Consider the following 26,921-nt stretch of genomic DNA (forward strand, 5'->3'; position numbering starts at 1 on the left):
TGGATAACTGTAAGTTACAGGTAACTTGAAAAGACTTCTATTGAGTTGGCTATTTGACGCGTCACCACAAACACAAAATCTTACAACATGAATTAACGAAATGGGTGAGCTCAATTCCGTGTTTTGGGTCACGATAGCGTGTTCAGTAGCATGGCTAAACGTCACAAGCGTCACAGTAACGCTAGGAGTGCTCACTGGTCTCGTCACTAGACTTCTCTTATTTCTTTATCCCCCTTGAGCTCCCCGAGCCTGTTATAATAGTTAGCCTATGCCTAAGCTCATGAGCCAATCGATCAGGGGTGATGTCCCCCAATTCTACCGGAGCTGATCACAAGTCCAAAGCGGATGGGGAAAGCTTAGCGTTGGGGATAAACTCTGGGGAACGGGCCTAGACAACGTAGTCTAGGTCACTGCGATCAATGCCGGCAAACAAGCATGACCGACGCTGCAATGCACCCGCTGAGGAACGCGGTCGGCTACCGAAGCCCCCTGACCTCGCCAGATCCTTTCCCTTTTCTCCACAGTCGCGCTTCAATATGGGGTACTTGTTTTGAGACCCATACCTGTCACCTGTTCCTTTCGTTCCTGGATGAAGTCGCGTGGCGGACATGGGCCTCGTTCCAGTTGGCTGGGTCCACCATCACGTTTGCAGTCGCATGCAGCTTTGGATCAATCCTATTGAACAAACATCTTTTTACCCGAGGCAACACAAGGAACTGTTCCGACTTCCTTGAGTATATCGGCATCACATTAGATTGGTGAACACTTGGCCCTTGGCTGTTGGGACTTATCCAAGGAGCAGAATGGCATTGCGGGATCAACACTTACCCCCGAGCTTACGACGAATCTGTTAAATCAGCAGACGCGTGGGGATGATTACTTACCCCACTAGTTTAATTCCATGCGGGGTCCCCAGAATCTGGTATCGAACCCCAGAACTTCCAGATGTAGGCAAACGACGACTCCAACCCATCCAAAGACTGAATACGGAAATTAAGCGCAACTGTGCGACACCGCAGGGGGTAAACACTTAGCCATCTACGCTACTTATGATCCCGAGTTCCGGTTAGAGCGAAAAATCTCCCTTGGCGCTACCCCAGCGTATGCGGGGTTTTCTGAATCTCGACCTTTCTAGTCCTACCACGAGCCCTTCTCCGCACATCTCAGTGCACGCGCTAAGACGCGCCAGTGCCAGACTACGACCAGGGACGGGATAAACTTTCAAGCGCACGCGGTGTTGTAATTGGCTCGTGGCCATTGGACCGGACGCATATATTAAAGGGTTTTCTCTTCCCCATACTTAGTTCTGATCCCCAGATCTTCATCTCCTCCGCAGACACAAACTCCTCCCGCTTGTGCTGGCTGGCAATCTTCATCATGGGTCTCTCCGTCAACAACATCTTCGCCGTGAATGAGGACAGGCCGACTCCCAAGGCAGTCTACAACTGGCGCGTATACACCTGCGCTGCCATCGCGTCTTTCGCATCATGCATGATCGGCTATGACTCCGCCTTCATCGGCACCACGATCGCGCTGCCGAGCTTCACAGAGGAATTCGACTTTGCCTCGTACGAACCCAATGACCTCGCGCTTCTCAAGTCCAACATCGTCTCCGTCTATCAAGCCGGTGCTTTCTTCGGCAGTTTATTCGCATACATCACCTCGTATTTCATCGGTCGACGATACTCGCTCATTGCATTCAGCTTTGTTTTCATGCTCGGCGCGGGTATGATGCTTGGCGCTAATGCTGAGCGTGGCTTGGGTCTCATCATCGGCGGTCGTGTTCTCGCTGGTGTTGGTGTTGGCGCTTGTTCAAACATGGTTCCCATCTACTGCTCTGAGCTGTCCCCTCCTGCTATTCGCGGTCGCCTTGTTGGTATCTACGAGCTTGGCTGGCAGATTGGTGGCCTTGTCGGCTTCTGGATCAACTACGGACTTGCTGAGACCATGGCTCCCAGCCACAAGCAGTGGATCATTCCCTTTGCTGTCCAGCTCATCCCCGCAGGCATGCTTCTCTTCGGTTCCTTCTGGATCCCGGAGTCGCCCCGTTGGCTCTTCTCCAGGGGTCGCCGTGAGGAAGCCATGAAGAACCTGTGCTGGTTGCGACAGCTGCCCGCCAGTGACCTTTATCTCGTCGAAGAGGTCAGCTATATAGACCAGGAACTCGAGCGCTACAACAAGGAAGTCGGCCCTGGTTTCTGGAAGCCCTTCACCGCGCTCAAGAGCCGCAAGGTTCAATGGCGTTTCTTCCTCGGCGGCATGATGTTCCTCTGGCAGAACGGTTCCGGCATCAATGCTATCAACTACTACAGTCCTACTGTGTTCAAGAGCATCGGTATCCAGGGCACCAACACCTCCTTCTTGACCACCGGTATCTTCGGTGTTGTCAAAACTGCCATCACCATCATCTTTATCCTGTTCCTGATTGAGACTGTTGGACGCAGAAAGTTGTTGATCATCGGTTCAGTTGGTGGTTCCCTCTGCATGTGGTTCATCGGAGCCTATATCAAGATTGCAGATCCCGCTTCCAAGGTTGCTGCTGCCGCTGCCGACGGAACTGAGGCTCCCAAGATGACGAGCGGTGGAATTGCTGCCGTCTTCTTCTTCTACCTTTGGACTGCCTTCTACTCCCCCACATGGAACCCCATCCCCTGGGTCCTCAACTCTGAGATCTTCAACGAGAACTCCCGGTACGTTTCTTCAGCTATTCATCTATCTTAACAAATTGCTAACATGCTGCAGATCACTTGGTCAAGCTTCCGCTGCTGCCAACAACTGGTTCTGGAACTTCATCGTCTCTCGCTTTACTCCCCAGATGTTCCTTAAGATGGGCTATGGCGTTTACTTCTTCTTCGCGTCGCTTATGATCCTCTCTTCCATCTTCGTCTTCTTCTTCATTCCTGAGACCAAGGGTCTGCCTCTTGACACCATGGATCGCCTCTTCGAGATCAAGCCCGTGTGGAAGGCCCATGCTCAACTGTCTGAGGAGTTGACACTGCAGGAGGAGGAGTTCCGACGCAATGCCGAGGGTGCTGACCTAACCGCTGAAAAGTCTCGAGCTATTGCTGAAGAGAACGAGCAGGTTTGAAGGAGTTTATATAACAGGCTTCATGTTCTTAGAGGTTGTAGTCAGACTTGATTTAATAACTAAACAACGTTTTTCAACGTATGATACAAGGGATTTCCTAATTGTCACATGATGTGACATGCTGTAATAGCTACTTCACTAAGCTCTTTCAGGAACACCACCTTCAGTTTGCGATCGCTGGGTTGATCAGGGTTGAACCTCAGATATGGGTCAGCACAAGACTTAGATAGTTCAATCAAGATAAACGTACCTCCATCGGGATAAACAATCTGGCCATTGTAAAACAAGCCACCCTTTCCAGCAAGGAAAAGAATAGTCGCAGCCATATCAGTATCATGACCAGGCCGACCAGCCGGGTTAGTCATCTTTTTATCGATATTGCTCTTGTTGCCCTCATCAGACTCTCCAGTAGTCATCTCACTGGGAAATAATCCTGGTGCAATAACATTGACTCGCACTTTGACGTCCTTGGTGAGAGTAGCTATCATGCGACTGAGGTGGGTAAGAGCAGCCTTGGAGGTGGCGTAAGCTGGTTGTCCCATGCTTGAACCCTTCATAGCTCCCGAGATGGAGGAGACATTGATGATTTGTGAGGAATAACCTGAAGTAGTCTCACGCCCTTTGGCGAGTAATGGGAGGAACGCCATGGACATGTAGTAAGGTCCAGTCACATTTGTCTTTAATGTGGCTGCCCACTGCTGTGGCTCAGTCTTGAGGAAGTGCTCCGAAAGAGCCTTAGCGTCAGACATATCGGGCTCACCAGCCGAGGCTAAGACATCGGCTTGCATCAGCACGAGGTTCGGTATGACAGACGAAACAACTCACAGAACTTGGTGTTATCATCTTCTGCAATACCAGCGTTGTTCACGAGCAAATGGATGCCATTCGGCTCCTTCTTGCCAACCTCCTCTGCCAGACGGATAGCTTCATCCTTCTCGCTGACATCACCAGGGAGGACATGAATGCTTCCCGGGCCTGTACCATAGGTCTTCTGCGTTTGCTCAAGAACTTCTTTACGACGGCCTGTGATGTAAACCTTGGCTCCATTGGACTGCAGAGCTTGGGTGATCATTAATCCAATGCCGGTTGCGCCGCCTGTCACGACAGCTGTGATGTGAGATACATCAAATAAGGCAGCAGCCTTAAGAACTTCATTCTTCGCGTGGTCTTGAAGTAAGTTAGAATATGTCTTTGGTCTGTATGGACCATCGCTTTCACTCACGAGTAGCCATGGTTATGCTGAAAGATCAAGGCAATGTGTTGGCAAAGATAGAAGGTGAATAAAGTTAAGAGTAGAATTTCACCACTGCAAGTTCTAAGAGACAGCAAAAGGGCAGATATTGTTTCAAACGAACATATTAAGCATGTAATATTCTGAAAATACAAGCGTCAGTATTGTCGGTTGAACGCCTGATGACGTTGAGACACTGCGAATAATGGGTCTAACAGTATAGCCCACGTCATCGATGTTCGTGACGACCTTTCCCTGGGCGCCACCAAATTATTCGACTACATCAGCAGAAATTAACTAATAATGATGCAATGCTATGCAACACGAATTAATTTCCTTACCAGTGCATGCGATGCCATATGTGAGGTACCGTACCATAAACGGGAGTCAGAATTGGCGCCTTTTGCTACCTAACACATAGTGTCCGCTTCGTATTTATTTACTGGCCGTTGACTAATTATAAACTCAATCTGAATAAATAAATCAACAGTAAATTTTGAGAGGATTTAGGATAATGGTGTATAGTATCGGTAGTTGTGCCAAGAGTACCTGCAACTAGTCTCACGTCTTTCCGTCTGGATCGTAAAACAAAGGATATCCAACTGGCCTATCAGATGTACAAATGGATATTTCTAAGATCTAAATTAAGGAGATAGTACCCCATTCCGCTGTAGTGAAATGCGGTAACAATGAACACTCGACCTCTTCATCGCGTATAGAGGCCCCTTCTTCTTCCTCAGCTTCATTCACCTCCTGTGCATTAGCCTCAGACCCCGGAACACCGTCCTTATCATCAAGTTCCTTATCATTTAACTGATGCTCAACCCCCCGTTTGACGACCTTCAGGGGAAACAGCACTTTCGAGTCAACATGACCCGCTGCATAATCACCGATTTTCGAGTCAAAAACGCGCTCGTTCTCTGTAAGGCTTTCATCGCCAAAAGTCGCTCTCTTTCCAAGGCCTAGTCTGACGATTGTGTTGCTGATTATAGGGCTGAGCTGAGATGAATACTTGTGATCATCTTCCCATATGCCCACCCTGATAAATTCCTGGTGCCCACCGCCTGAATGTTTCTGTAGTACAAGCCCATAACCTTGCTGCGGCCTAGTTGGTGATCGGCGAATATATAGTGGGAGAAGGAAATATCGTGAAGACATGTCAATCGGCTTACTGAAATAGAATCTGAATGTGACATAAGGATTTTTGAATGGTTTGCAAGCTTGAAGCCGGAAATAATCCAGCCCAACTGAGATCAAATTGATATCGGAGTTGTGACGGAAGAACCATGGTTGCTCGTCTCTGTGGGGAATGCCAGTGAACGTTGCCGGCAAAAGCAGGCATCGAATCTTTAAAATTGCTCGTTCGAAGGAAGAAAAAGGATCGCTCGTGGGTGGAATGACCACAGTTTGACTTAACAGAGCCAATGGCTGGTACTCATCTGATTTGAACGAGTTAGGCGACACGGTTGAGATTCTTGGACCCTCTCCGCACATCTCAATCCCCGAGGCCACCGCCCCGGAAAATCCCAACCAAGACCACGAGGGCGGCACCATAGCGATTTCCCCTGGCTTCAGTTTCGAACTTCGGTCTCTTTTTCTAATGGGCTCCCATAAGAGGTCTTGCATCCAGGAGTCCAGCCAAATGCCAGCAAGATATATACCGCCAGTCTTACTTGCGATAAGCTTAGCAAGGCCTGCTATGGCAATAAGCCTATCGTTCTCGAATGTCAGGTCACTTCTGGTATACTGTGTAAGTGTCCAACTCCACGCGGTGTCTTTGTGACGCCCTGTGAGATCTAGAATTGACTCACGTCCCCCATCGCTGTAAATAGAGTTAGGTGAGGCTTCACTGCCGGTGCATCCGTCACACTCCCAGTACAATTGGTCGTTTCCGAGATAGAGTAGCCGTCTCGAAAGGCATCGTTCCTGTACAACCCACGCCCTTTGATTTATGGGTGCTCCACTCACATAGACTTGCAATTCCATTTGCTTCGTCTCTTTGGCAAATACCCACTCATCTAACTCCGATACAGTGAAAGGTTTTCCATAATAAGCAAGAGGCATAGGTCGAGGTATACTGCGCGGCCGACAATTGCGAAATATAGAAAGACCTGGGAAGTCCCAGCAAATCGACAGTGTAAGGAATGCATATTGATAAATATCCCTCATTAATGGAGCTTCTTTAGAGAATTCATAGCCGTTGTCATCTTGTATAATACAGAGAGAATCAATCCAAAGATATCGGATGGGTATAGCGCGGCAGATAGATATAATATCTTGATAGTTTTGTGGCAAGGCGCCATCAGGCTGAAAATTGCAATAATTCTTGTGGTTGCTGGTACGTAGTTCAGGTGTATCGGTTGACCATCGATGAGAGAGCGCGGCATATGGAACATGCTCTGAAGCCTGGTAGATACGCCAAGTACTTGAATCGCCATTACCCAAATCTAATAGCCGAGTCGGCATATTTGCATGTTCAGGTGGAGCAGCTGGCTTTAAACACCGGGAATGCTTTGCTTCGCAAGTCTTGATCCAGCGATTTGCGACAACCGCAGCCGACTTGGGCGTATGTTGAGTAGCAAGCGGAAACTCTTCTTCGGCCTCTAATGAAGGAACTTGTAAGTATATCTTATCAAACAGGTTAAACGTTTATTCGGTTCCTTACCCAGGTAGTACTCTTTGGTTGTCCTATATAAAGTGAACCTCAGCTCTTCTGTATCTAGTTGGTGGCCCGTTAGACGTATGCTAACATAACATCGATGCGATTCGGGATAGTTGTCAATCTCAGTGATCTTTGCCTCGAAATCCTTTATCGATTCATTGTGTGGGGATGCAATTGGAGAAGAGCGGATGTTCCGCCAGAGGGTCCAACAAATAGGACAGTCATCACTCAGTGATGAGACCAGGGATTCCCACGATGTGTGCAGAAGGAATGGGTCTCTTCGATACCAGTTCTCCTCAGATGTCTCAAGTTCGTATCTTTTCCAATCTCCATGTCCTGAGAGTAGCTTGAACGTAGCTGCGATTAACTGTTTGTTGTCCCCTGATGCTGGAATGTTGGGCATGGCGTTTCGACAAGCCTCGCAGAGACTCATCTTCACACCAAGAATAGCTCAAGTATGAGGATTTGAGAATTTCAGATGGGTGAAATGTTTTTAGGACGAATGATGAAGAATGTGTGATGGACTAAGAGGAGTAGCTGGGGAAATATACACAAAGAGTAAGTGGGCGATCTGCGTAGTATAAATGCAAAACCCATAGGAAAGCGTAAGATACCGAAAGGGACGCAGTTGCGTCCGATAAATACCTCACGTTCCATAATAAAAGCAAAGAAATCCGTTTTTGAGCCCGTTGCATCTCAACTTGTTGGCGACCGTCGTGTGTTCTTCTCTTATTGGTCTTGACCCGAGAAATCGTACAGCATTTCTGCAACCGGGACAGCTGACCAACAAAAGCCATCCTTGACCTAGTTGTCTTGGATTCGCCAAACGGAGCAATGATCATCAAAATTGATCTGATTTAATTCGATGGAAAACGAGAAATGAGACTTCACTTCTGCACCGTTACAAAATTGTGCAACCTCACCGGTTTTACATCGCTCTGGCCAAAGTTATCCGGATCAAGGCTTACAACCCTAAGTTCTAAAATGCCCAGAGGAAACCAGGCGTTGCCTAACCCTCCCATAACGACTCTTAAGCTCATTAAGCTTATCAATCCAAAGTTCACACTTCTCTACATGAGCCTTCCCAAGAGCCTCATCTATATCCGCCCCTTCTTTAGCCAACACCTCAGCACCGCTCCAGTGACACATCCCTATAGCAAGCATCAAAGCAGAGTCACCACCAAGGTCATAAGCATCCAACAGCTCTCTATCGCCTCCACTGCTCAGCGACTTTAGCTTTTCGGGATTCATTGCACGAACTGCTTGGTGCAGAACTGTATCGCCGTATGCATTCCTGGTTATTTCGTCTACCAGAGAAGATGCAGCCTGTGCTGGCAAAACTTCGTAGAGGGTCTTCTCAATCTTCTTCTGTCGTAGTTTTCGTGCTGTAAATAGTGCCTTTCTCTGATTGTACAAGTCATCAGGATATGCAGCCAAGACTTTTGCGACCAAGCCTTCGTCTCCCGCTTTGGCTGCTGCAATGATATCCTGGGGCTGATAGTCCACTTGACGCTCGCTTAGAATAGCCTTTATCCCTGTCAGATTGGCGACTGTTGCCGCTGCGAATGGCGTTTCTCCCGTGTCACGATGCGGTACGTTCAATTGTGCCCCGTGTTCGAGAAGGACCTTTACGATCTTTTCATCTTCCTGCTGCACAGCCACATGAAGGGGTGTCGCCCCTGATGAACCTGTCGATGAGATGTTACTCATGTGCTTGATCAATAGCACCGCAGCCTCGTCCGATTGCTTTCGAATAGCAGTACAAAGTGCATCGGTGAAAGCCGTCAGCCGCCTGCTTTGATGTTCATCCATATCCGTCTTAACCAGCAACTCGGCAGCCCTGTTAGCTTCCACAAGCTTAGTCAAGCTTGTTATGTCGGAGAGCTCGATAGCCTGTATGAGGGGCGTCCCAAAGCTTGTACTCGGCGTGGCCAGAAACTCAACCAGGGTCTCTGGCGCAGTCTGAAGAATATTGTCGAGAAGGCACTGCAAGTTCTCATATTTCCGATATCTCACAGCCACAGTGATTGGAGTGTCATCTCTTGATGTCGGGGCAGCCAGTACAGCGTTGTTCTCTAACGCCCATTTCAAGAACGCAGTGTCGTCTCTACCAGCTGCTGCGTAGCAAACACTGAGTTTGGATACATCTAGGCTATTGACATCAGCGCCCTTTTCGACAAGCAGATTCAGGATTGCAAGAATCTCAGGACTGATGTCTTTTCCTTGTGTTGGAGCAACGTCAATGAGACCGTGGAGAGCACTAGACAGTATATCCTTGCTAAATGGCAGATTCTCAATCATGAAGGTAGTAGCAATCCAGTTGAGATGATCGATTGCCGTATGCAAAAGTGTCTGGTCGCCATTGTCAACATAAGAGGTATTGGCCCCTCCATCTATCAGGCGCTTCAACAAGCGTAGGTCCTGGTGATTTCCAATTTGTACAGCGAGCTTAAGTATGTTGTCCGGAAGTGAAGTGGCTTGGACAGGCCAGGTATCCAGTATCATATGCGCCAACTCCAGAGTCAGCCTGCCGTCAGACAAAGCTTCTGGGAGAAGTTGCTGGTGTGCGAAGGCACAGTCCAGTCTTTGCTTCATTATCTCCAAGAATACGTCGCCCTTCGCGAAACAATCAGGCAAAATAGCTAGTATACTCTTTGCCGTTGAGACTGGAACAAGCTTCTTGAAGATGGTTGTTTCGGCTTGCACCATCGACGCTTTGAGGCACTCGCCATCTTCCTCCAACAAGCCTATTTCCTTTCGACCGTATGTTTCGGCGTGACGAAGGAGCAATTCAACCCCAGCCTTGTAGCTGCTCGAAACTGCGAGAAGCAATGGAGACGAGACTGTCGCTGCTTGGTGGGGTCCAGATGATGATTGCTGTTCCCAGGCGCTCCATCTGTCACTTGGGCTTCCTCTAGTTGCCGCATCGGACTGCCTGGGCCGGTATCCCTCTCCATACTTCCCCGTCATCTCAGGGTCAGGTTCACCCCCCCTTCCTTCAGGCTCTTCCCTGTATTCCGAGAAGGGCAATTTCGGAACATTAGAGATCAGAAGCTCTGTAGCGCAGTCTAGATTCTGCTGCTTGATAGCAGCATGCAGAGGCGTCCATCCGTTTTGGTCACCGACCTCTGTACAGTTTGGATTTGACAACAGAAGTTTGACGACATCCAAATGGCCCCTATCAACAGCATAGAGTAGAGGAGTCCAACCACGAATATCAGGTTTGTTTATGGCTCTTGGGGGACATGCAGGCATTAGACATTTCAACCACGTCATGCTTCCAGTTTGTGCTGCAAGGTGGAGTGACCCGCGTCCATCTGGCATGGTTCTATATGGGTTTGCCATCCCTGCGAGTTGTGCTGCCAGACCGTCCCAGTTGTTCTCAATGGCGATGAAGAGTGGTGTCCGTCCATCAGCTTCGCAGCGATTCACATTTGCACCAGCTAAGATGAGTCTAGTAATGGCTTCCTCGTTCGCGCACTCAATCGCCAGATGCAGAGGGGTTCTATCTCTTTCATCTGTTGAGTCGAGAATATCAAGTTCCAGAAGCACATCGATCACCGAGTTTTGACCGTTCTCGATAGCCATATGCAGCGGCGTCCTGCTTCCCACTTTGGCTTTCGATATCTGCCAGGCAGCTTTGCTGAGATGAGTATCTTCTAGAATTATTCTTGCCAGATCAGACAGTCCATGAACAGCTGCAACGTGAAGTGGTGTGATTCCTGGAGGATACTTATAGTATCCATGAAGATAGCGTGCCTTGCGTACCCAGAACTTAAAGTAGTTCGAACCAGGCTCGAGGAAGGGGAGTAGAACAGACGTCCAGATATCTTTTAGCTCAGCCTTTGAAAGTTTCGAAGCATAAGCTGGCCAGTTACTAACGGCATGCTGGAGAAATGGCGTGTTTGCAAACACTTCCGGGCTGATGTACAGATCGTCATCCTCTAGTGCAGCTTCTACCTCTTCGGCAATTCCGCCAGCCGAGACGTTCTCGATGGTTAGATATCGAATACAAGCCGTGAGAAGCTCGAGGTTGCCATTGGACTTGTCGAGATAGAGTTCGTTCTCTCTGTTGCCCTCGATCTTGGTAGACTGCAAAAACTGATACACCGAGTAGTGTGCCAGATCAATCTTAGATGTGGCCTGAGATTCTCGAACCAGGCTGCCGCAGAGCTCGAAGACGTAACTCTTCTCACGAAACGAGTTGGCTTGCACATCGTCGAGTGTCTTTGTATCCGATGTAATGGCGATTCCTTCGACCAATTCTGACAGATCGAGTGGTTTGTTAGCAAACATGACAAACTGTAAGATGCGCTTCGCAAGTTTCTTCTCTTCTTCGTCTTCGAGTGTTTGAAAGGCCTGTTCAAAAGTCTTCTCGAGGTTCCGAGGTAGAGCCTGCACAAGCTTTGGACTAAGAGCTGTTCGGACGCGGGAAAGATGGTCGATTTGACATATGACCCAGATAAACCTGTTGAGGCGGACCGTCAGCGGTTGGCTGTCAGATTTGGTGGTTACTTACATTCCATCAGCGCGAACGATAAGCTCTTTGATGACAGCCTCAACTTCAGATCCGCGGAATCGGCGCTTATTGAGCTTCTTGCGGACCAAGCTCTCAATGTCGGATGCAACGTCTGTTGACGTGATTGTGATCTTGAAGCAGGATGAGAAAGCATCGTCGAGGCCCATTCCAGCTCGACTCGCTATCAAAACCTTGAACTCGGTATCTGCTTCTGGTAGAATCTCTAAAATGTCCAAAATCTCCCAGTATCCACCCATTTCGTCTAAGCCATCGATAACAAGGATGACTCTCTCGAAGTAGTTAGAGACATCAGAGAATAGAGATTGCAGGTCTTGGAGACTTGGGTGAGCTGATCGTTTGCGATATTTTTCGTAGATATTGTTCACAACTTCTAAGAGGACGCTTGGATCGGAGGATTGTTTGAGAAGCTGTCCTATGAGCGACCCGACTAGATTCGTAGGCGAGAGGCTAGATGGGTTGGTGAAGCGACAGTAGTGGTAAACGACGGCGTTACTCCCAGGCTCAAGCGTAGACTCTTGAAGCGATTCGATAACCTTGGAGCTATAAAACGGTCAGGCGCCATATCTTCTAGATGATATTGTTTTGAGAGACTCACACGACAACCGACTTTCCCGAGCCCTCTGAGATAATGCTTAGCATAGGCATCAAGAGAGTCAAGGCACTTACGTGTTCCGTTGAGACATAGTAATGCCGAGCCCGGACTAGACAGCCAGCTGTTGTATTCCTGCCTTTTAAAAACCCATTCTGCTGAGGATGCATCGCGTTGCTTGCACAGATCATCGTGTTCATCTTCTGTTGGTGTACCAAGCCAGTTGATGATCTTTTCTTGTTGCTGAACTGCACAGGATTATTTTGGGCTACTTTGGCAGGGAGAAGATAAGTACTTACTTTGACCAGCATCTACCAACTGGCCAACTGCCTTCTCAACACCCTTCTGAGTTTCGTCTAGTGACTGTAACTGAGCCACAATACCTTCCATCTGGATCTGGAGAGTTTCGGATTGAGAGCTTGTTCCATATCAGTATTTCTTCATTCTTGAGTAGACAAGGAAAGTCTTTACCTTTGCTCAAGCTGAAAGCACAGAACAAAGAACATCTTGTACTGCTCAATACGTCGAAGCAGCTTGACTGCCTGCTCCTCCCGCCCACCAGCCTTGATCAACATCTCAATACGATTCGACTTGGAGAGCTTGGCTATCAACTCATCAATAAGCTTTATTGTAAGCTTGCTGTCTTCAATAGTACTGTGAACAGCCTTCAGATCAACATCCAGAGACTGAAAGGCCTCTAAGTGCGCCTTTACACCGAGCAAGATGCCCGAGAAGTTGGCTGTCTCAACAACGAGCGTCTTGGTGTCGCTCGTATCCTCATTTAACTTGGAGTTCAACTTGTAACCGGCTGATATAACAGCCCCCGCGAGACTCACCAGGCCAGCGATGCTAGCAGCGAGCGATAACGGATCCATTATTGCGCCGTGAAAGAGAGATTGAAGAATTGTGTTGAAGCTCGTGCGGGGAATTCAGCCGCACGATATTTCAGTAAGCAGAGTGGTACAAGCCCACATCAACTGCAGAGCTTCTTACTGGTTGGGTAATGCAATCCATCTTATCGCCTTGACTAACCCCTTCTATTATTGGTCAAGTAACGGTGGGATTCCGTGTGGAAACGGAAAGCGACCCTAGACCCACGCGACATTATTCATCATGAATTGAGCAGGGCATAGTGACTCCATTGAGTTCATTCACCATGAGGGACAAACTGTAACATATTGTAAAGAAGCAATTCTCCAAAGTGTTATTATTGCCAGGGTATATAGAACTAACGTGCAACATAACCTGAGGTTTTATTCTGGACTACTGAATCATAATCTATCTCCTCTTTTCCCTTACAACCAGCTTAGACAGTGAAGTTGCGGTGGGCAAGCTCATAAACAAAGCCAGCAGTAACCTTGGCATGTTCAATGACATGATCGAAATCAATATGCGCAATAGTGTCGTTAGGAGTGTGGATGTAAGGGTTATGGTTTCCGAAAGGTGTCTCAAAGAGGAATGACGAGGGGAAGCCGTTGCGGTTAGCCGAGGCGTGGTCAGAGCAAGCATAACCGCAAGTAGACTCCTCATAAGGAATGTCTGCGTATTCCTCAATGAGAAGTTTCAGGAAGTCATTTTGTGTAGGACTAGTGTTGTCGGTGATGAGACCGAAGCGCTCGACTCCGTCGCGGCCCTTGTAGCCAACCATATCCTGGTTGAGCATTGCCTCGACCTGGATACCCAGTCGAGCATAGGTGTTGAAGATGTCCTGAGAACCAAGGAGTCCGGTCTCTTCAGCTGAGTACCAGTGGAACTCAACAGTGTTGAGATGATCGCCCTTGGCAATTCGGGGATCCTCCAGGAAGGCGGAGAGAAGGTTCAGAAGCATGATGGATGCAGAGCCGTTGTCGTCAGCGCCAGGAGCACGACCAGCTCCACGATCATTAGAGATAACCGAGTCAAGATGAGAACCCGTGACAACAGTCTTGAGACGCACCTGTCCAGGAATCGAGACAATGATCGAAGGCTGCGACCAAGCCTGGTGCTGGACCAGTCGGACCGAGGCATAAGGATGCTTGCTCTTCTTGATAGCCTTCTGGATCTCTTTGTGTAGCCACTCAGCAGCTTCAACTCCAAAGGCAGAGTTGAAGTAGCGGTTGTGGAATGAGGAGAACTTCTTGAGCTGCTTCTCAATGTTTTTGACATTGACTTTCTTGACGATATTCTTGACGTTGGTTTGGTGAGCAAGCTTCTCGGGGAATTTGCTTGTTATGCTAGCAAGACGAGCACCTGAGGGAGCGGCGCTGTGGTCCTTCCACTCTGTAATGTCAAAGAAGTGGATGTGATCCTGCAAACAGTCAGCAATCAAGTCTTCATACATTCGAGTATGTTACATGGGAACTTACATCAATCATCTGAAACTTCTCATCCTCAGTAACCTCGACGGTCTCACCAGGTGCAGTCTCTAGTGTATAGAGCTTCTGCGCGCGCTTCCCGGCTCCAATTGGTGCAGTAGCTGTAGCCGAGGCAGCCAGCGCCGCCATGAGAGGGACTGTGTAACGCATGATGTCTAGTTGGACAATGTAGGGTCAGAAGAATAAGGTCTGCGCGAGAGCTGAGGAGAGAGTATTGACGAAGCAGGCCTTGCGAGGTCGAAGCACAGGCAATGTGGACAAACCACGACCTTTATATACGCCTGCAGATCCTATGCAGACTCCGGTTGCCCCGGATCTCAATACCACCAACCCTCGTGATATCTACATCCCCTGTAAACAGAAATTGGCAATGAACGGCCAATGCGACGTTTTGGCAAGCGATTCGTCTGCATCATCGGTTGCCAAGTCACTGGGTGGTATTGCCTACTCCACGTTGGGAAGCTCATGAGGGGAATCACAAAAGAGCCAAGCAGCCGGATCGAAGGACATTGGTTAATTAGTGGAAAATCGCAACAAAGCCAGAGATAAACATGACGCGGGTCAGCATTTGTTCCTGGGTAGCATGCAAGGAACGCTGGGCACTTGGCGTTTCCCCGCATCTTGGGATGAACAGTGCTGTTTCAATGCAGGGTAAATATCACATTATAACGAACAAGACTAGCTATGGAATGTTTCGTCGAAGGATACAACTAATCATGCCTTTTTGTTAGCTTGAAGGGTAAAATTTAAGCTTAATTGGACCATGTCTCTCTCGATATTCACCGCTACGCATCTTCTTAGCACGCGCTTCAAAAGTTCTTCGAGAGGGGTAACCGGGCTCGGCACTGCAGGGAACATACCCTTCTAGGCAGGTCGCTGGGTGATCATCCCACCTCAACCCATAATTGGAAGGTGACGAGGGTGCTTGGATTCTAGATAGAAAGGAGAAAATAGTGAATATATGCAGCTCTATTTCTCTTTGCCTCAGAATATATCTCTAAAAGTTCCGGCAAGACCTCCCTTGTGTCCAATAGACCTTAAATATTACGCCCCTGGCTTTAGCCCGGCCTTGTTGTCCACTCTGGCCTCGAAATCATCCTCTTTCGTTTTAGAAGCAACTATGCTACTCCAAGTTCTCATCGGTGGGCTTGAAGAAATGGATGACGAGCTGACAATCCCATCTGTGATTGAAGATCCATTCCAGGGGCCACTGCTCACAGTTGATGATGAAGACATCTCATGTTTGGGTCTTCTTGCTTTCGCATTCTCTGATGTTCTGTCGGACAAGTATATTGGTTTCGGAAATATGTCAGGCTCTGGGGACTGTGTAGCTGCTATCGCGTCTGTCTCCCTCTTTGTGCGGTACAAAGCCTGGCGTTCTTGGCGTTGAGCTCGAGAAGATTTCTTTTGTGGTCGCTGATTCTTGCCAAACATGTTGGGGCGCAAACTCTCTCGAGCTTCGCCGATAATGATTGCACCGTTCTTCTCAAGAGGTAGTGGACAATGGCCTTTTGACTGCTTCACAATGCGAACCACATGATCGGAGCATATGCCTGCACATGGCCTGAACAGATCTTGCGATCCCTGTAGCGTAAGGCCAGACGGCGAAAGTTTCTTTTGGTCTTGGGATGACCCCTGCCGATCATAAAGCGACTGGAGTGCGTCTACTCGAACGCCCAGGTAGCACTCATCTCTTGGCAGGTACTTGTAATTCAAGCACAGCTTGGATGACCCCGGTGCGAGAACATCTCCAAAGTCACCTCCAAATAGCACAATGGCTTGGATGTCTTTTGCGTAGTCGTTCCAGCGCCCGCATGACTTTTTCAAGTCAACTGACTTGGGCAATATCACTTTGATGTTGTTGACAACATCCATGTATTCCCATCCAGCGACATTCTGTCCGAACTGGACGCCGAGCTTTATTGCCGTGTCACCACTTGCATATGACTGGGCCCAGAGCCCATCGACCGTCGAGTAGAGCAGTTTTACTTCGTATTTAAACCGGCTTTCTTCCTTCTTAGCATTGGACATGGATGTTCTGATAGAAAAAATCTTCTCAGCGTTGTTAAGCATAGCAGCACGAGTTGTGGTTTTCTGTCTGCTTGTATCTGCACCATGGATGATATCTACTGCACTCTTCTCTGTCGGGTTTTGTGATTGTCCTGATAGACGTAAACTCTGTCGATGGAGAAGAATGTTAAGAATCAGATCCTCCGCATTGGTTTGAAAAGCGCGTTTGGAAGTTGTGTCATGCAAAATGACTTGAGTATCCTTAGCATCGTCAAGTAGCGTTTCGTAATCATCTGGTCGAAAGCTTCGGAACCCATCTTTCTTGCCAAAGGTTACTTGAGCAGTAGCTGTTCCCCACTGGCTAAATCCAATGATGAACTTATCAATCTGGGCCCATCTTGGAGGTTTCACAGCCTTGGAGTACTGTACAGACGCATGATTAAAGCTCGATGTTGCCAGAAGCTCAAGAACTTGCGGGCACCACCCGAGAAATGAGCGGCGATTCCAAAAGTCTTTGTTCATCGTGCCTCTAAGTCTCTTAGGGCATGCTCTATCGATCTGAGTCCACTCAAGCCTCTCGGGATAGGTGTCTATCAAATGCCATTGTATGGACGATCCAAAGTCCTCGATGGGTACGATAGCGTGGTGTCTGGCCTTGAAAACAAAACCACCTCTGTAACTGACGGCCTGAGGAGTGTCCGCAAGAGCCGCCATCACAGGGACCGACATCTCAAGCCCTTGTTCGTTGTGATGGCGCTCAGGAAGGGGAAACCCAGTTACTATAACTGCGGGTCCGACTATCGTGTTCCAGCAACTGCCACTGGGTTGAATCGATGCAACTTCGAGTTGAACATTGATGTCGAATGTCGCGATTGCAGTTGTTTCGGCACTATTTGCCTCAAAGAAGCCCACGTAGGTATGAGAAATCTGGCCCTGCTTTTCTTGGCATACTGCTATCAACCAAGAGAGCTGCTGCGCAATAGCAATGATGAAATCTTCGGCTCCATGGACTGTTACCATGTGAAGTGTTGAGTCTACAGTCACGCGTCCCGCCGGATGCCTCTTGCGTCGTCGATCTTTGATAAGATATTAGCCAGGGTAGTGGTTCCGCCCAAACACACGGCACTTACTTTTGCTTGTAGAGCCACGCAGTGTTGACTGCAGTTCCTCCAACAGCTGAAATTCGTAACCTGGCCATGCCCATGCAAAGTATTGGCCAACTGAGCATAGCTGCGCATTTCCCATTGTCCCAGTGACAGCAAGTATCTTGTCAATATTTTGATGGACGCCATCATCATAATTTGCGACTAAGAAACCATGTAGGTCCCAGTCGAGGTTGAAAATCGCGACACTGCTATTGCTTCCCTGTTTTCTTATCTGGCGACGAATCGAGAGGGATGTGCGTTGGCGTACCAAATCCATTTTTTGACTGTGAAATCGTTCAAAGAGCTTCCGCGTAGTTTGAAGGAGCTTCTCAAACGCTGGATGTGTTGAAAAGTGCTTCATTACTTCAACTGGATTGATAGATGTCCCATATATCTGCGTGGTATCACGTGGTGACACTTCTACGTCGCTCCGCTCCACGGAGCTCTCTGACCTTGTAGGGAGGCTCAGAGATGGCTCTGAGTGGTACTGTTGCTTGGGCTGTATATCTGGTTCTGCCTGCCACCCGGCCCGGGAATCCAGATCAGGCGTCGGTATATCCCAGCGGTTTATCTTCTCAGCAGCGCCCATTTCGTCTCTGTCTGTTAAATTGATCGGCATGCGATTGCTTTCTTGAACTTGGTCGTCCCTCAGGATTTCGTCCTGAAGATTGCGAGCAATTTCAGATCTCAGCCTTCGCACCATTTTTCTCGCCTTTGCTTGTGTTCTTTCTGACGTATCCGCCTCAACGGATTCAGCAAATGTCTTCAAAGCCGAGCAGAGATGAGCAAGGACATGTCGCCTTGATGACTCATTTGCCGCACCATAGTTGACATGAGAGTGGAGGCCTTTGAGCATGGCTTGCGAAAATCTCACAACGACATCAACTCTCTGCTCTGGAGTGTAGGTCGTTGATGTTTGCGAGATGAGCGATTCGTCATCCTTGTCACAAGGCTCATCCTGTAATGATTGTCCCGTCTTGTTTTGGGCCAGTACAGATGGTAGATTTTCATCAACTTCTTGAATATCCCTGAGGATTCCCAAGGAAGGATTTGGGTTTCGAACTTGGTCAGCACGAACAGTCTTGGATTGACTAGACACCGAAGTCAACGTTGTCGTTTGTGTTGCCTCGGTACTCCTCGTGAAGCCACTAAGGGATGAAGAATAGACGCTTGCTGTCGGGTTATTACTCCTGAAACTAGAAATGGGTGCAGCAGGCTGATCGACTTTCAACGACGTGCCACGCACCACATCGGCCCATGATACGGATTGTGGGAGCCAGTATACACCCTGATTGTTTTTCTGAGGTGGCGGCCTCTGCTTTTCGGGTTCGACGGCCTCCTTAGTTTCGGCTGCTTCTGCTTTCTCATGCGCGAGAGGTTCTGCGGCACGTCTACCCTTTTCGATTATCTCTTTCTGCTTGGAAGGATCATTGGAAAGAATATCAACCAAATCTGATGGTACTGGAGTGGCCAGCTTGAAACCTTGGGCAAATTTCTTCAGCTCTGTAAATTGTGCTTCTTTATCCGCTTTTTTCCGGTTTAATCTTGCTTGCTTTACAATTTCTCGCTGTTGCTTAGCATAGTCTTTGAATTCTCTGATAATGTCGTTACCATCTGACTTTGGGATATCTAGCGGGTCTTCTCCTTTGTCAACCTTCGTGGACGACATGATCATGTAGATTTAGGAGAAAGGTGATAGAGGAAGATTGGAGACAGGAATTGGGTTCGTGTTGGGAGGGGTAAGGCAGCCTGATATAGGATTACTAGTAATACGTTGTGGAGGCTGTGCAATATGCATGCTGACTTTCAGTCACAACTATTGGTGTAGGCTACAGATTGAAAATGTAAAACAATGAGATCCAATCATTGCATAGCCTTAATCTTAAGTTAGATTTATTAATACTAAAGTATAGTTTTATATCTTCTTATTTTAGCCTATAAATAATATTTACATAAAAGAAGATAAAATAATCTTAATAATTACTTGTCTCTAAAGTTGATCAAGGCAGATATTGGGTTTTCTATCCAATAGTGACTGGCTGTTCCTCATTCTTATGTGGAACATACTCATCAATGCAAACACCAACCACCTTGTAAGCATCCAGACGATGTTTTCTAGACAAGAGCAAATTTCCAGATCCCCCAGTATGCACATATCCATAATCCTTCATTATATCCATAGCCCCATGTGTAAAGTCCTCCTGCACCAGTGCCCTGCCACTGGGAAGAGGCACTTCATGAACAACTCTCACATTCTCCTTGTTCTTCCTGCAGGCGGCAGCATACAACTTGTGGGCCTGTATATCACCCGAGAATGCTACTACGTCGAAGGCTTTGCCAACATCACCAACCTGTACAAGTCCTAATCCATCTTGTAGCACTATCCTGTCATCACTGTCTGCTTCTGCAGCCGTGTCACCCAGGGAGCTTCCTTGAACCGCGGTTATGGCCTCGAAAATAAGTGCAAATGGGGCGACGATAGTGCATCCGCAGTTAACACTGACGTGGCAGATGATGTTTGCCGTGCTCCCATTTGCAAGGCGCGAGCCGCACCTTGTCATCGAGACCATGCGGTAGTTCATGGAGAAATTATGCACCCGAAAACCTATGGCGTCTGGATGTTCCCAGCCTGTACCGCTCACCGACCGGTCTTCCCAACCTACAGGCTTTGCACTGGGATCTGTAGTCTCCCACATCGGCTGCAGCTTCTGGAGCAATTTCCTCCGATATTGAACCAGGTCATCGCATCCTGGGTCCATGATGGCTCCCAAGATCGTAGCGCATTGGACCAGGGTCCTACCAGTCTCGTCCTTGACCACGTCTCTGGGCTGGTCATACGTGGGTATGAGCTCCCTACTGATGCGGCCAGTCTTGATCTTCTTGCCACAATTACAGCCCTTGAAGGTGAATTGGAAGTCTCCTTTTCCTTGGCTGAGTCGGATCTTCATGAGCTTGCGTGGGGTTCCGATGAGACCTGTCGTGGCTAATGCTTTCGCCCGCCCTTCCTTCTTCAGTCTTCCGAGGTTGAGTACCCCCGCGAAACAATCGGTAGACGCGACCTGGTTGTCGGTTGCTACCAGCGGGATCCAGTTCCACCCACTTTCCCTTGCCTTACTGGCTACTCCAAGCTTGGTCCATGCCAGTCCGGTCTCAGCAGACAGTTTCTTGAAGAAATTGAATGAGATGGATGTGATGTCTTTTCCTGACAGCTCCGTTTTCACCTCATCATCGGTGAAAAGTCCGCTAAAGATGCCCAAGAGGCCCCTGAAGATGTCCGCCGTGTCTCTGCATTTGCGTGGCTTGAGAGAGATGGCTGAAAATATGTTGCTTATCCCTTTGTAGTTCTCTCGCCACCAGTAAGAACCACCGTTGATGATGTCGGTCCTTGCACTGTTAATGCCCTTCACCTGAGTTCGCAGGCTGACGAGGAATAAGATATCCTCTCCAATGACTCTAAGTATGGCGTTGACTGCTGCCGTCTTGAAAAACCTGCCATTCTCAATCCAATCGTGCAGTTTGACCGCTTTGTCAGCGCACTCGATTGCCAAGTCCATCCAGGTATGGAGTTGGCCGATGTAGAAGATACTTTCGGGGTTTACCCCCCAAATCGTGATATTCTTGCCGAGGATCATCTCTTGGAATGTCCAGACACGAGTAAAGTAGTCATTGTCGAACAGTGATGTGACACGTTTAATGCAGGTCGAGTAACAGTTTAAAACGCCCATGTCGATTGCTGCAGACCTCACGCTCGACTGGGCTATGTCAAACTTCCAGGTCGTGCTGGCCCAATGGGTAAGAAGGTTGACGACCCTCTCAGTCAGACCGACGGCCTCGGAGGCGAGAGCCGCACCTTGCATATGGTACAAGACATGGTCAAGGAACTTTAGATCATCGACGATCTCCTGCGGGATCCAAGCTTCCTCCATGTCCATGAGAAGATGACATCTCTCAGCGTTTCTGTAGTACTCGAACATCTTGGGGATCTCAGCAGTCTTCTCATTCTCATCTGTCTGGTTTATGCACACGCAGTCGGCCCAAAGGTACTTTATGTTGGCTGCCACCATCAGCCGCTTGATGTCTTTCAGTTTGTCGGGATTGATCTTGATATCCCAGGTGACGCCTCCAATACCGCATTTGTAAGGCGCCACTTCCTTGCCCCAGGTGTAGGAGAGGATGTCAAAGCTCGTCACATGGTGAGCGACAGGGTCAACAACGGAGAAGATCCCGTTGTCGTTACAAAGAAGCCTGATAGGAAGCCCGGTCGACATGGTCAAGATTCAATATTTGACATAGAAAACGAGTAGCAAATGACAGAGAATTTGAGGAACAAGGTAACGTGAGGGGAGTGGAAAATTTCTACTTCTCTCTACATGTTCACACTTTCTCAACAGCACCTCCTACCTTTTAACTTCGTTATCTTCTGGCACTTGACTTTGGCCCCTGTCGATTTCACTTCAGCCGTTCTAGGGTGAGCGCGAAGGCGATGCATTCAATTGGCTTGTGTACTGCTAATTTCCACTTTCTGGCTTGGCATGCCTATCATTTCTTTTTTTGCTTGTCTACCGCTATTTATTAACGTTTCAAGAGGCCAAAGACCAATCATTATCGGGACAGAATCAGAGCTGAATGTTATCGGTGTATCTACAGGACTGAGGTGGATGAAAGTGTGAAAGGTCAGTGTTATCATTTATCCGATCCCGTGGATCCATCACGCGTTTAGTCTGTCTAGATCTGCTTCTTCAATCAGTACACGATTCACGTTTTAACAGAAAGGGCTAGAACTTAGCTATAAGCATGCTTTCAAGTTTAGTACTAGGCCTTATTGTTAATAGTCTTTTTATTAGACTGAAGAAGGGTTTAAGATTTTTATATCCACGAACCCCACAAACCCCAGTTACCCTAATCCATCTTGTTAGTGAGTAGGCAGCAATATGCTCAGAGATACCCTCAAATTTATGCTTTATTAGCTAAAGAGGTCTCCTACTATCGGAAAGCAGTTCTTATTATTTTATAAATCTGTCAGTCAGTCAGTTTAAGCCATTGTTAGCGTGACAGTTGTATCTTAATCCCTCTCTTGGGTCCATATCCTTCTGCCCCACGGCGCGCAATGACGTAGCATTAAATCCTTCTGATCCTTCGACATGCTAGCCCAGAGCTAAAACAAACTCCCCTTCCTCAAACTGGGGATAATCGACAAAGATATGGGGAATAGGCTTATGGGTTGTAAGTTTTTCCAGATCAACTAGCCCATGTATTGACTAAATTGGAGGACCGAACGAGATCATAGCCTCATTGATCCGCTAAGGCTGTGCGACAACACCAGCCAAAAGCAACGATACGTCATTCTATACCTCTACAATGAGGATCATCCCAGGCAACACTTTTTAATCCTGTTAGACAACAGAGAGATCATCAGAATATTTCATTTATATGCCGCCAGGCCAAGTCTCGGCAAACTCACAGCACTTATATAAGGGCATTGATGTCAGATCGACTTGCACCATCATCAGCAGCTCACAAGCCTCACCTCACAGTACCAGTACGCTTACAAACCTTATCAAACTTTTTCTTCGTCACAATGCATTCTATTTTTCGCATCGCTAGCTTGATGGCCTTGATTGGCTACGCTCGAGCAGATTTCGCAGTCGGCACTTCCGCATCTCAAAGTATGCATTCATTTCCTCTTTTGCTTCCCTCTTTGTTTCTAACCTCAACTTATGGGAATCGGAGAGATTGTTCCTGATACTGGAGGTGATATCTACAACACTGACGCAGTTGCTGTATCATACCCGGGCGGCTGCCTCGATAACGTCCAGCAATTCGAAGTATATTCAGACCCCAAGATAGTTCTAATTTCCTTGTATTAATGCTTCCCTAGTGTGTTTCCGAGAGGTGCCTTATCGAAGGATTCTTTGAAATCCGAGGGCTGAAGACGGAGGATCAGTACGGCTTTAATTGGAATGGCGAAGGATGGGAATTCTCCCAGAACAGCGAGATCTTGGGCGTCTGCACCAAGAACGATGATGAAGGGTGCACTAAGACGGGAGTAAACTACTCACTTGGGTTCTTCTCACACATGCTTTGTACCGGTTCCATCAACTCTGGGTTTTAGAATGTACTATAAATAGGATTTGATTACTCCAGCTATACTAGGCCTAACAGAACTTTCTGCAGCACGTCATTTATCCCACTTCTCATCAGCCCAACTGAACATACGAGCTAGGCTGCAAGTTGCGGCATGGTTACGTGGTATGGGGCCTGAAGATAAGGCAACGTCATTCCCCCAATTCTACCCAATGGAAGAATTGTTAAGGAGGAGCCGACTCGGACTGCGGAAGCTTGAAAGCTGCTTATCTCACTTGAGTTGAAATCTGCAAGCACATCACTTCCTAACAGTCAAGTGTAATCTCCCTTGCAGATTCTTGAAACAATAGCTTACCCCGTAAAATGTTATCCAACTTCTCAAAAACATGCGAACCATTGTCAGACTCGGGAGAGCGGGCGGGTAACCCGGGCGGTCCGGGCGCTACAGTTAGTGCGTGTTAGCCATACCTTTGATTCGCTCAGCAGCTAATCCTTGTTTCAGCTCATTTCTCGCGTGCTTTAGCTACCCCGTCTAGGCAGGTCGTTTGGAGACCCAGAAGCACGATAAAGGAGGCTCAATGAGTCAATGATCTGTTACGAGTCTCTCCTGAATTGTTCAATGGCTATGGAATGTAAATACATTCAATCGATTCTAGTTAGTGGTTCAATGCCTGGAATTTTAATTGCTGCAACTCGTTCAGGCATGTTTGCGCCTCTGCTCTGCAGTTCATTTACAGATACGACTGGGGAGGGACATTGTTCTGGACCTGAATCATACATATATCCAGAATCACCGAAAAGGTTGTTGCGCAGCACTAAGGCTGACCAGTAAGTAGGTATCCTGCGACGCCACTAAGCAAGGATATAAACATGTCGACCAACAGATGTAACCTTGTGGTGCATATATTCGTGATAAGAACCCAACAACAGGTAACCCTAACTATTGGTACTCTCATTTTCTTTGAATCAAGCATCGCAGCTTTCGCTCTATCCAACATGTCTTGGAAACGTTCCTCTTTGGCTGATACCGGCTTCTTCTATGATGAAGACCTTCGGGACCAGCGCATAGACCCTTTCCCGACCCATGTTAAGAGTCTCGAACAGGCAATGCTTGACTTTACATGCCAGGACTTTGACCCTACTACCAAACAGGACCTAACTATCCAGAATGAAGCAAAAAGACTTGCCAAGGGAGGGTTCAAAGAAGATCGATGGGATGATTTCTATCGAGAATATTTCTTAGACCCATTGATGGCGCGTGCCTCCATCACTGGAAAAAGACCTCGCATGTCAGTATACAACTCCACCCAAGAGCTCTCCACTCATAGTTATCCCCCATCGCAGATCCTCACGATGTCAATACTACTATGACTCCATCGTGTTGTAAGTATGTTCTCATCGATGACTTAAGACATAAACTTACCAACTTACAATCTAGCAATACGGATGCCTTATGGACAACGTTCAATAAAAGAAGTGAAGAAGACCGACCTTTCAAAGCTCCAAAACCCGACCTCGTCTTTTTATTTCCGATGTACCACCCTGACTCCCAAATACCTACAGTAACTCGTCACGGGGCGCGAGAATGGCACAAAGAGTCAACACCATCCCTAGTGGAGCCATTCCTATGGTCCACGTTGAGAGAATTAAATCAGCATGGCTTAAAGCCTACTCCCTTCAATGTTCTCGATAAGAAAACCCCACTGGAAGCAGATCTGTCTTCCTATCCTTGGCTTGTTGTCGAATACAAGAGAGCAAAGGGCACGGAAAGGAGCACGACTGCTTCCTCCAGGCGACTGGAGGAAGTTGTTTACTGCCAAGCAGCGAATGCAGGTGGGTGTGCCGTCAAGCTGAATCAGAATGCCGCAAGGTTCGCTATCCAGCTGGCCGGCAACGCACAGGTCCCTCCTGTCCCAACTATTACCACAGTCGGCCCCCAAGTCAAGGTGTGGATAACCTTTTATGCTCAAGACCTCATGGCATATCGCTTCAAAGATAAGTATAGTCAGCAGTATCAGGGATACAAAGAGGGTTATGTAAGTGCAGATTGCGATTCGGCAACCAAGCTATACTAATGCTCTCGCCAGATGATGCAATGTATTTGGGCAGGTGATATAACCGTAGCTAATGATATTTTGAAATTCCGACTCATACTGGAAAACACATATACTTGGGCAATTCGGGTGCTCAAGCCATTGGTAGCGACATATATCGATCAATGGAGGTTTGCTTACGCTACTGATAATTCAAGCATGGCCGGCATGACAAGGGCACGTCAACAAGATAGGTTAGAGCTCACAAGGAACACAGTTCGATCAATTTATTGTGCGCTGGATCCTGAGCTAAACCCCAGAGCCGGCAAAGATTGGCATCGTGGCGTTTCGATGAGGTTGAGGGAGCTATGTGAGACATTCGTCCAAGACGTTGATCGAATGATTGATGAGGAACTCAAGTCCTCGCGCAGAAGTACACGCGGAGCTAGCAAGGAAGTCCGAGGATTCAAAAGGTCCGTACAACTCAACAGCGATGGCCCGAGGAGCATTGAACACGAGGGTCTGCAACCCAGACAGTCTGAGAGCCCTGATTACGCAAGCATGGCTCTACCGAGTGCTCCGCGTAGCATGTCACCAAGCGAGACGAGTGGCGCAGTTGAGGTAGTCTCGTCATATCTCAAAGCAAGCATGGCAATTTGGAACAGCTGGGGCACCCAAGAGACGGCCAAGCCAGAGTAAATATCTCGTACCGCCAGTTGAGATTGAGTTTTTACCCGACTCTTCATCTGGAGAGTCAGAGGTCTCAAGCACGGTGGCTGACGGAGATATTTCACTTGCAAATCTGCCAGAAGAGGGTTTTAGAAAGACATTCAGATGTAGTTGATAGGAGAGGTGTATTTATAGTATTCGTTTCATTTCTCTGATGGAAGGATCCCCATTGCTTGATATGTTGTCTTAGAGGAGGCTTGTATTGTAATGTAACATTAACTGAACGAGTTGTGGATGTATAAATCTTGAGGAACAAATATTTCTATACTTGTAGTAGGTTCTCATTTATTTTGCCTTGCTGCGTTTCGCATTATCTCCCGTTCGTATTACCTGGCGATGTGCGGCAATTGAGCCTAATGCGGTATGATGTTTCATAGCATTGCATCCCCCTGTTGGTTGTTGCGTCAGCAGCAACCATGCTCTGACTTTGTTCAGAGATACAAGTTGACCGTTGAT

General features: G+C 47.9%; 9 protein-coding genes; 3 read left to right on the plus strand and 6 right to left on the minus strand.

Annotated features, from left to right (window-relative positions):
- Positions 1 to 1,377: 1,377 nt before the first annotated feature.
- On the plus strand, positions 1,378 to 3,088 carry FFUJ_06627 (probable quinate transport protein; the record flags this gene model as incomplete). XM_023579974.1 has 2 exons in its annotated part: positions 1,378 to 2,690; positions 2,743 to 3,088. The coding sequence occupies 2 exons, from the start codon at positions 1,378 to 1,380 to the stop codon at positions 3,086 to 3,088; spliced, it is 1,659 nt and encodes a 552-aa protein (XP_023432718.1).
- A 163-nt stretch (positions 3,089 to 3,251) lies between these two features.
- FFUJ_06628 (related to NAD(P)H-dependent oxidoreductase) lies at positions 3,252 to 4,320 on the minus strand (the record flags this gene model as incomplete). XM_023579975.1 has 4 exons in its annotated part: positions 3,252 to 3,286; positions 3,339 to 3,857; positions 3,914 to 4,255; positions 4,311 to 4,320. 4 exons carry the CDS (start codon positions 4,318 to 4,320, stop codon positions 3,252 to 3,254), a joined length of 906 nt encoding a protein of 301 aa, XP_023432869.1.
- A 638-nt stretch (positions 4,321 to 4,958) lies between these two features.
- Positions 4,959 to 7,414, minus strand: FFUJ_06629 (related to tol protein; the record flags this gene model as incomplete). XM_023579976.1 has 2 exons in its annotated part: positions 4,959 to 6,922; positions 6,985 to 7,414. The coding sequence occupies 2 exons, from the start codon at positions 7,412 to 7,414 to the stop codon at positions 4,959 to 4,961; spliced, it is 2,394 nt and encodes a 797-aa protein (XP_023432719.1).
- Positions 7,415 to 7,953: 539 nt separating this feature from the next.
- Positions 7,954 to 12,985, minus strand: FFUJ_06630 (related to ankyrin; the record flags this gene model as incomplete). XM_023579977.1 has 6 exons in its annotated part: positions 7,954 to 11,449; positions 11,501 to 12,061; positions 12,117 to 12,141; positions 12,188 to 12,358; positions 12,410 to 12,528; positions 12,582 to 12,985. The coding sequence occupies 6 exons, from the start codon at positions 12,983 to 12,985 to the stop codon at positions 7,954 to 7,956; spliced, it is 4,776 nt and encodes a 1,591-aa protein (XP_023432720.1).
- A 431-nt stretch (positions 12,986 to 13,416) lies between these two features.
- On the minus strand, positions 13,417 to 14,614 carry FFUJ_06631 (related to bacterial leucyl aminopeptidase; the record flags this gene model as incomplete). XM_023579978.1 has 2 exons in its annotated part: positions 13,417 to 14,397; positions 14,456 to 14,614. The coding sequence occupies 2 exons, from the start codon at positions 14,612 to 14,614 to the stop codon at positions 13,417 to 13,419; spliced, it is 1,140 nt and encodes a 379-aa protein (XP_023432721.1).
- An 894-nt stretch (positions 14,615 to 15,508) lies between these two features.
- Positions 15,509 to 19,288, minus strand: FFUJ_06632 (uncharacterized protein; the record flags this gene model as incomplete). XM_023579979.1 has 2 exons in its annotated part: positions 15,509 to 17,550; positions 17,605 to 19,288. The coding sequence occupies 2 exons, from the start codon at positions 19,286 to 19,288 to the stop codon at positions 15,509 to 15,511; spliced, it is 3,726 nt and encodes a 1,241-aa protein (XP_023432722.1).
- A 352-nt stretch (positions 19,289 to 19,640) lies between these two features.
- FFUJ_06633 (uncharacterized protein) lies at positions 19,641 to 21,887 on the minus strand (the record flags this gene model as incomplete). Its single annotated transcript, XM_023579980.1, has 1 exon — positions 19,641 to 21,887. The coding sequence occupies one exon, from the start codon at positions 21,885 to 21,887 to the stop codon at positions 19,641 to 19,643; it is 2,247 nt and encodes a 748-aa protein (XP_023432723.1).
- Positions 21,888 to 23,197: 1,310 nt separating this feature from the next.
- Positions 23,198 to 23,731, plus strand: FFUJ_06634 (uncharacterized protein; the record flags this gene model as incomplete). XM_023579981.1 has 3 exons in its annotated part: positions 23,198 to 23,285; positions 23,350 to 23,444; positions 23,498 to 23,731. 3 exons carry the CDS (start codon positions 23,198 to 23,200, stop codon positions 23,729 to 23,731), a joined length of 417 nt encoding a protein of 138 aa, XP_023432724.1.
- Positions 23,732 to 24,699: 968 nt separating this feature from the next.
- FFUJ_06635 (uncharacterized protein) lies at positions 24,700 to 26,435 on the plus strand (the record flags this gene model as incomplete). XM_023579982.1 has 4 exons in its annotated part: positions 24,700 to 24,992; positions 25,048 to 25,086; positions 25,142 to 25,739; positions 25,791 to 26,435. The coding sequence occupies 4 exons, from the start codon at positions 24,700 to 24,702 to the stop codon at positions 26,433 to 26,435; spliced, it is 1,575 nt and encodes a 524-aa protein (XP_023432725.1).
- Between the last annotated feature and the right edge of the window lie 486 nt (positions 26,436 to 26,921).

Source organism: Fusarium fujikuroi, chromosome FFUJ_chr06, assembly GCF_900079805.1.
Source record: "Fusarium fujikuroi IMI 58289 draft genome, chromosome FFUJ_chr06".
NCBI classification, from domain to species: Eukaryota; Fungi; Ascomycota; class Sordariomycetes; order Hypocreales; family Nectriaceae; genus Fusarium; species Fusarium fujikuroi.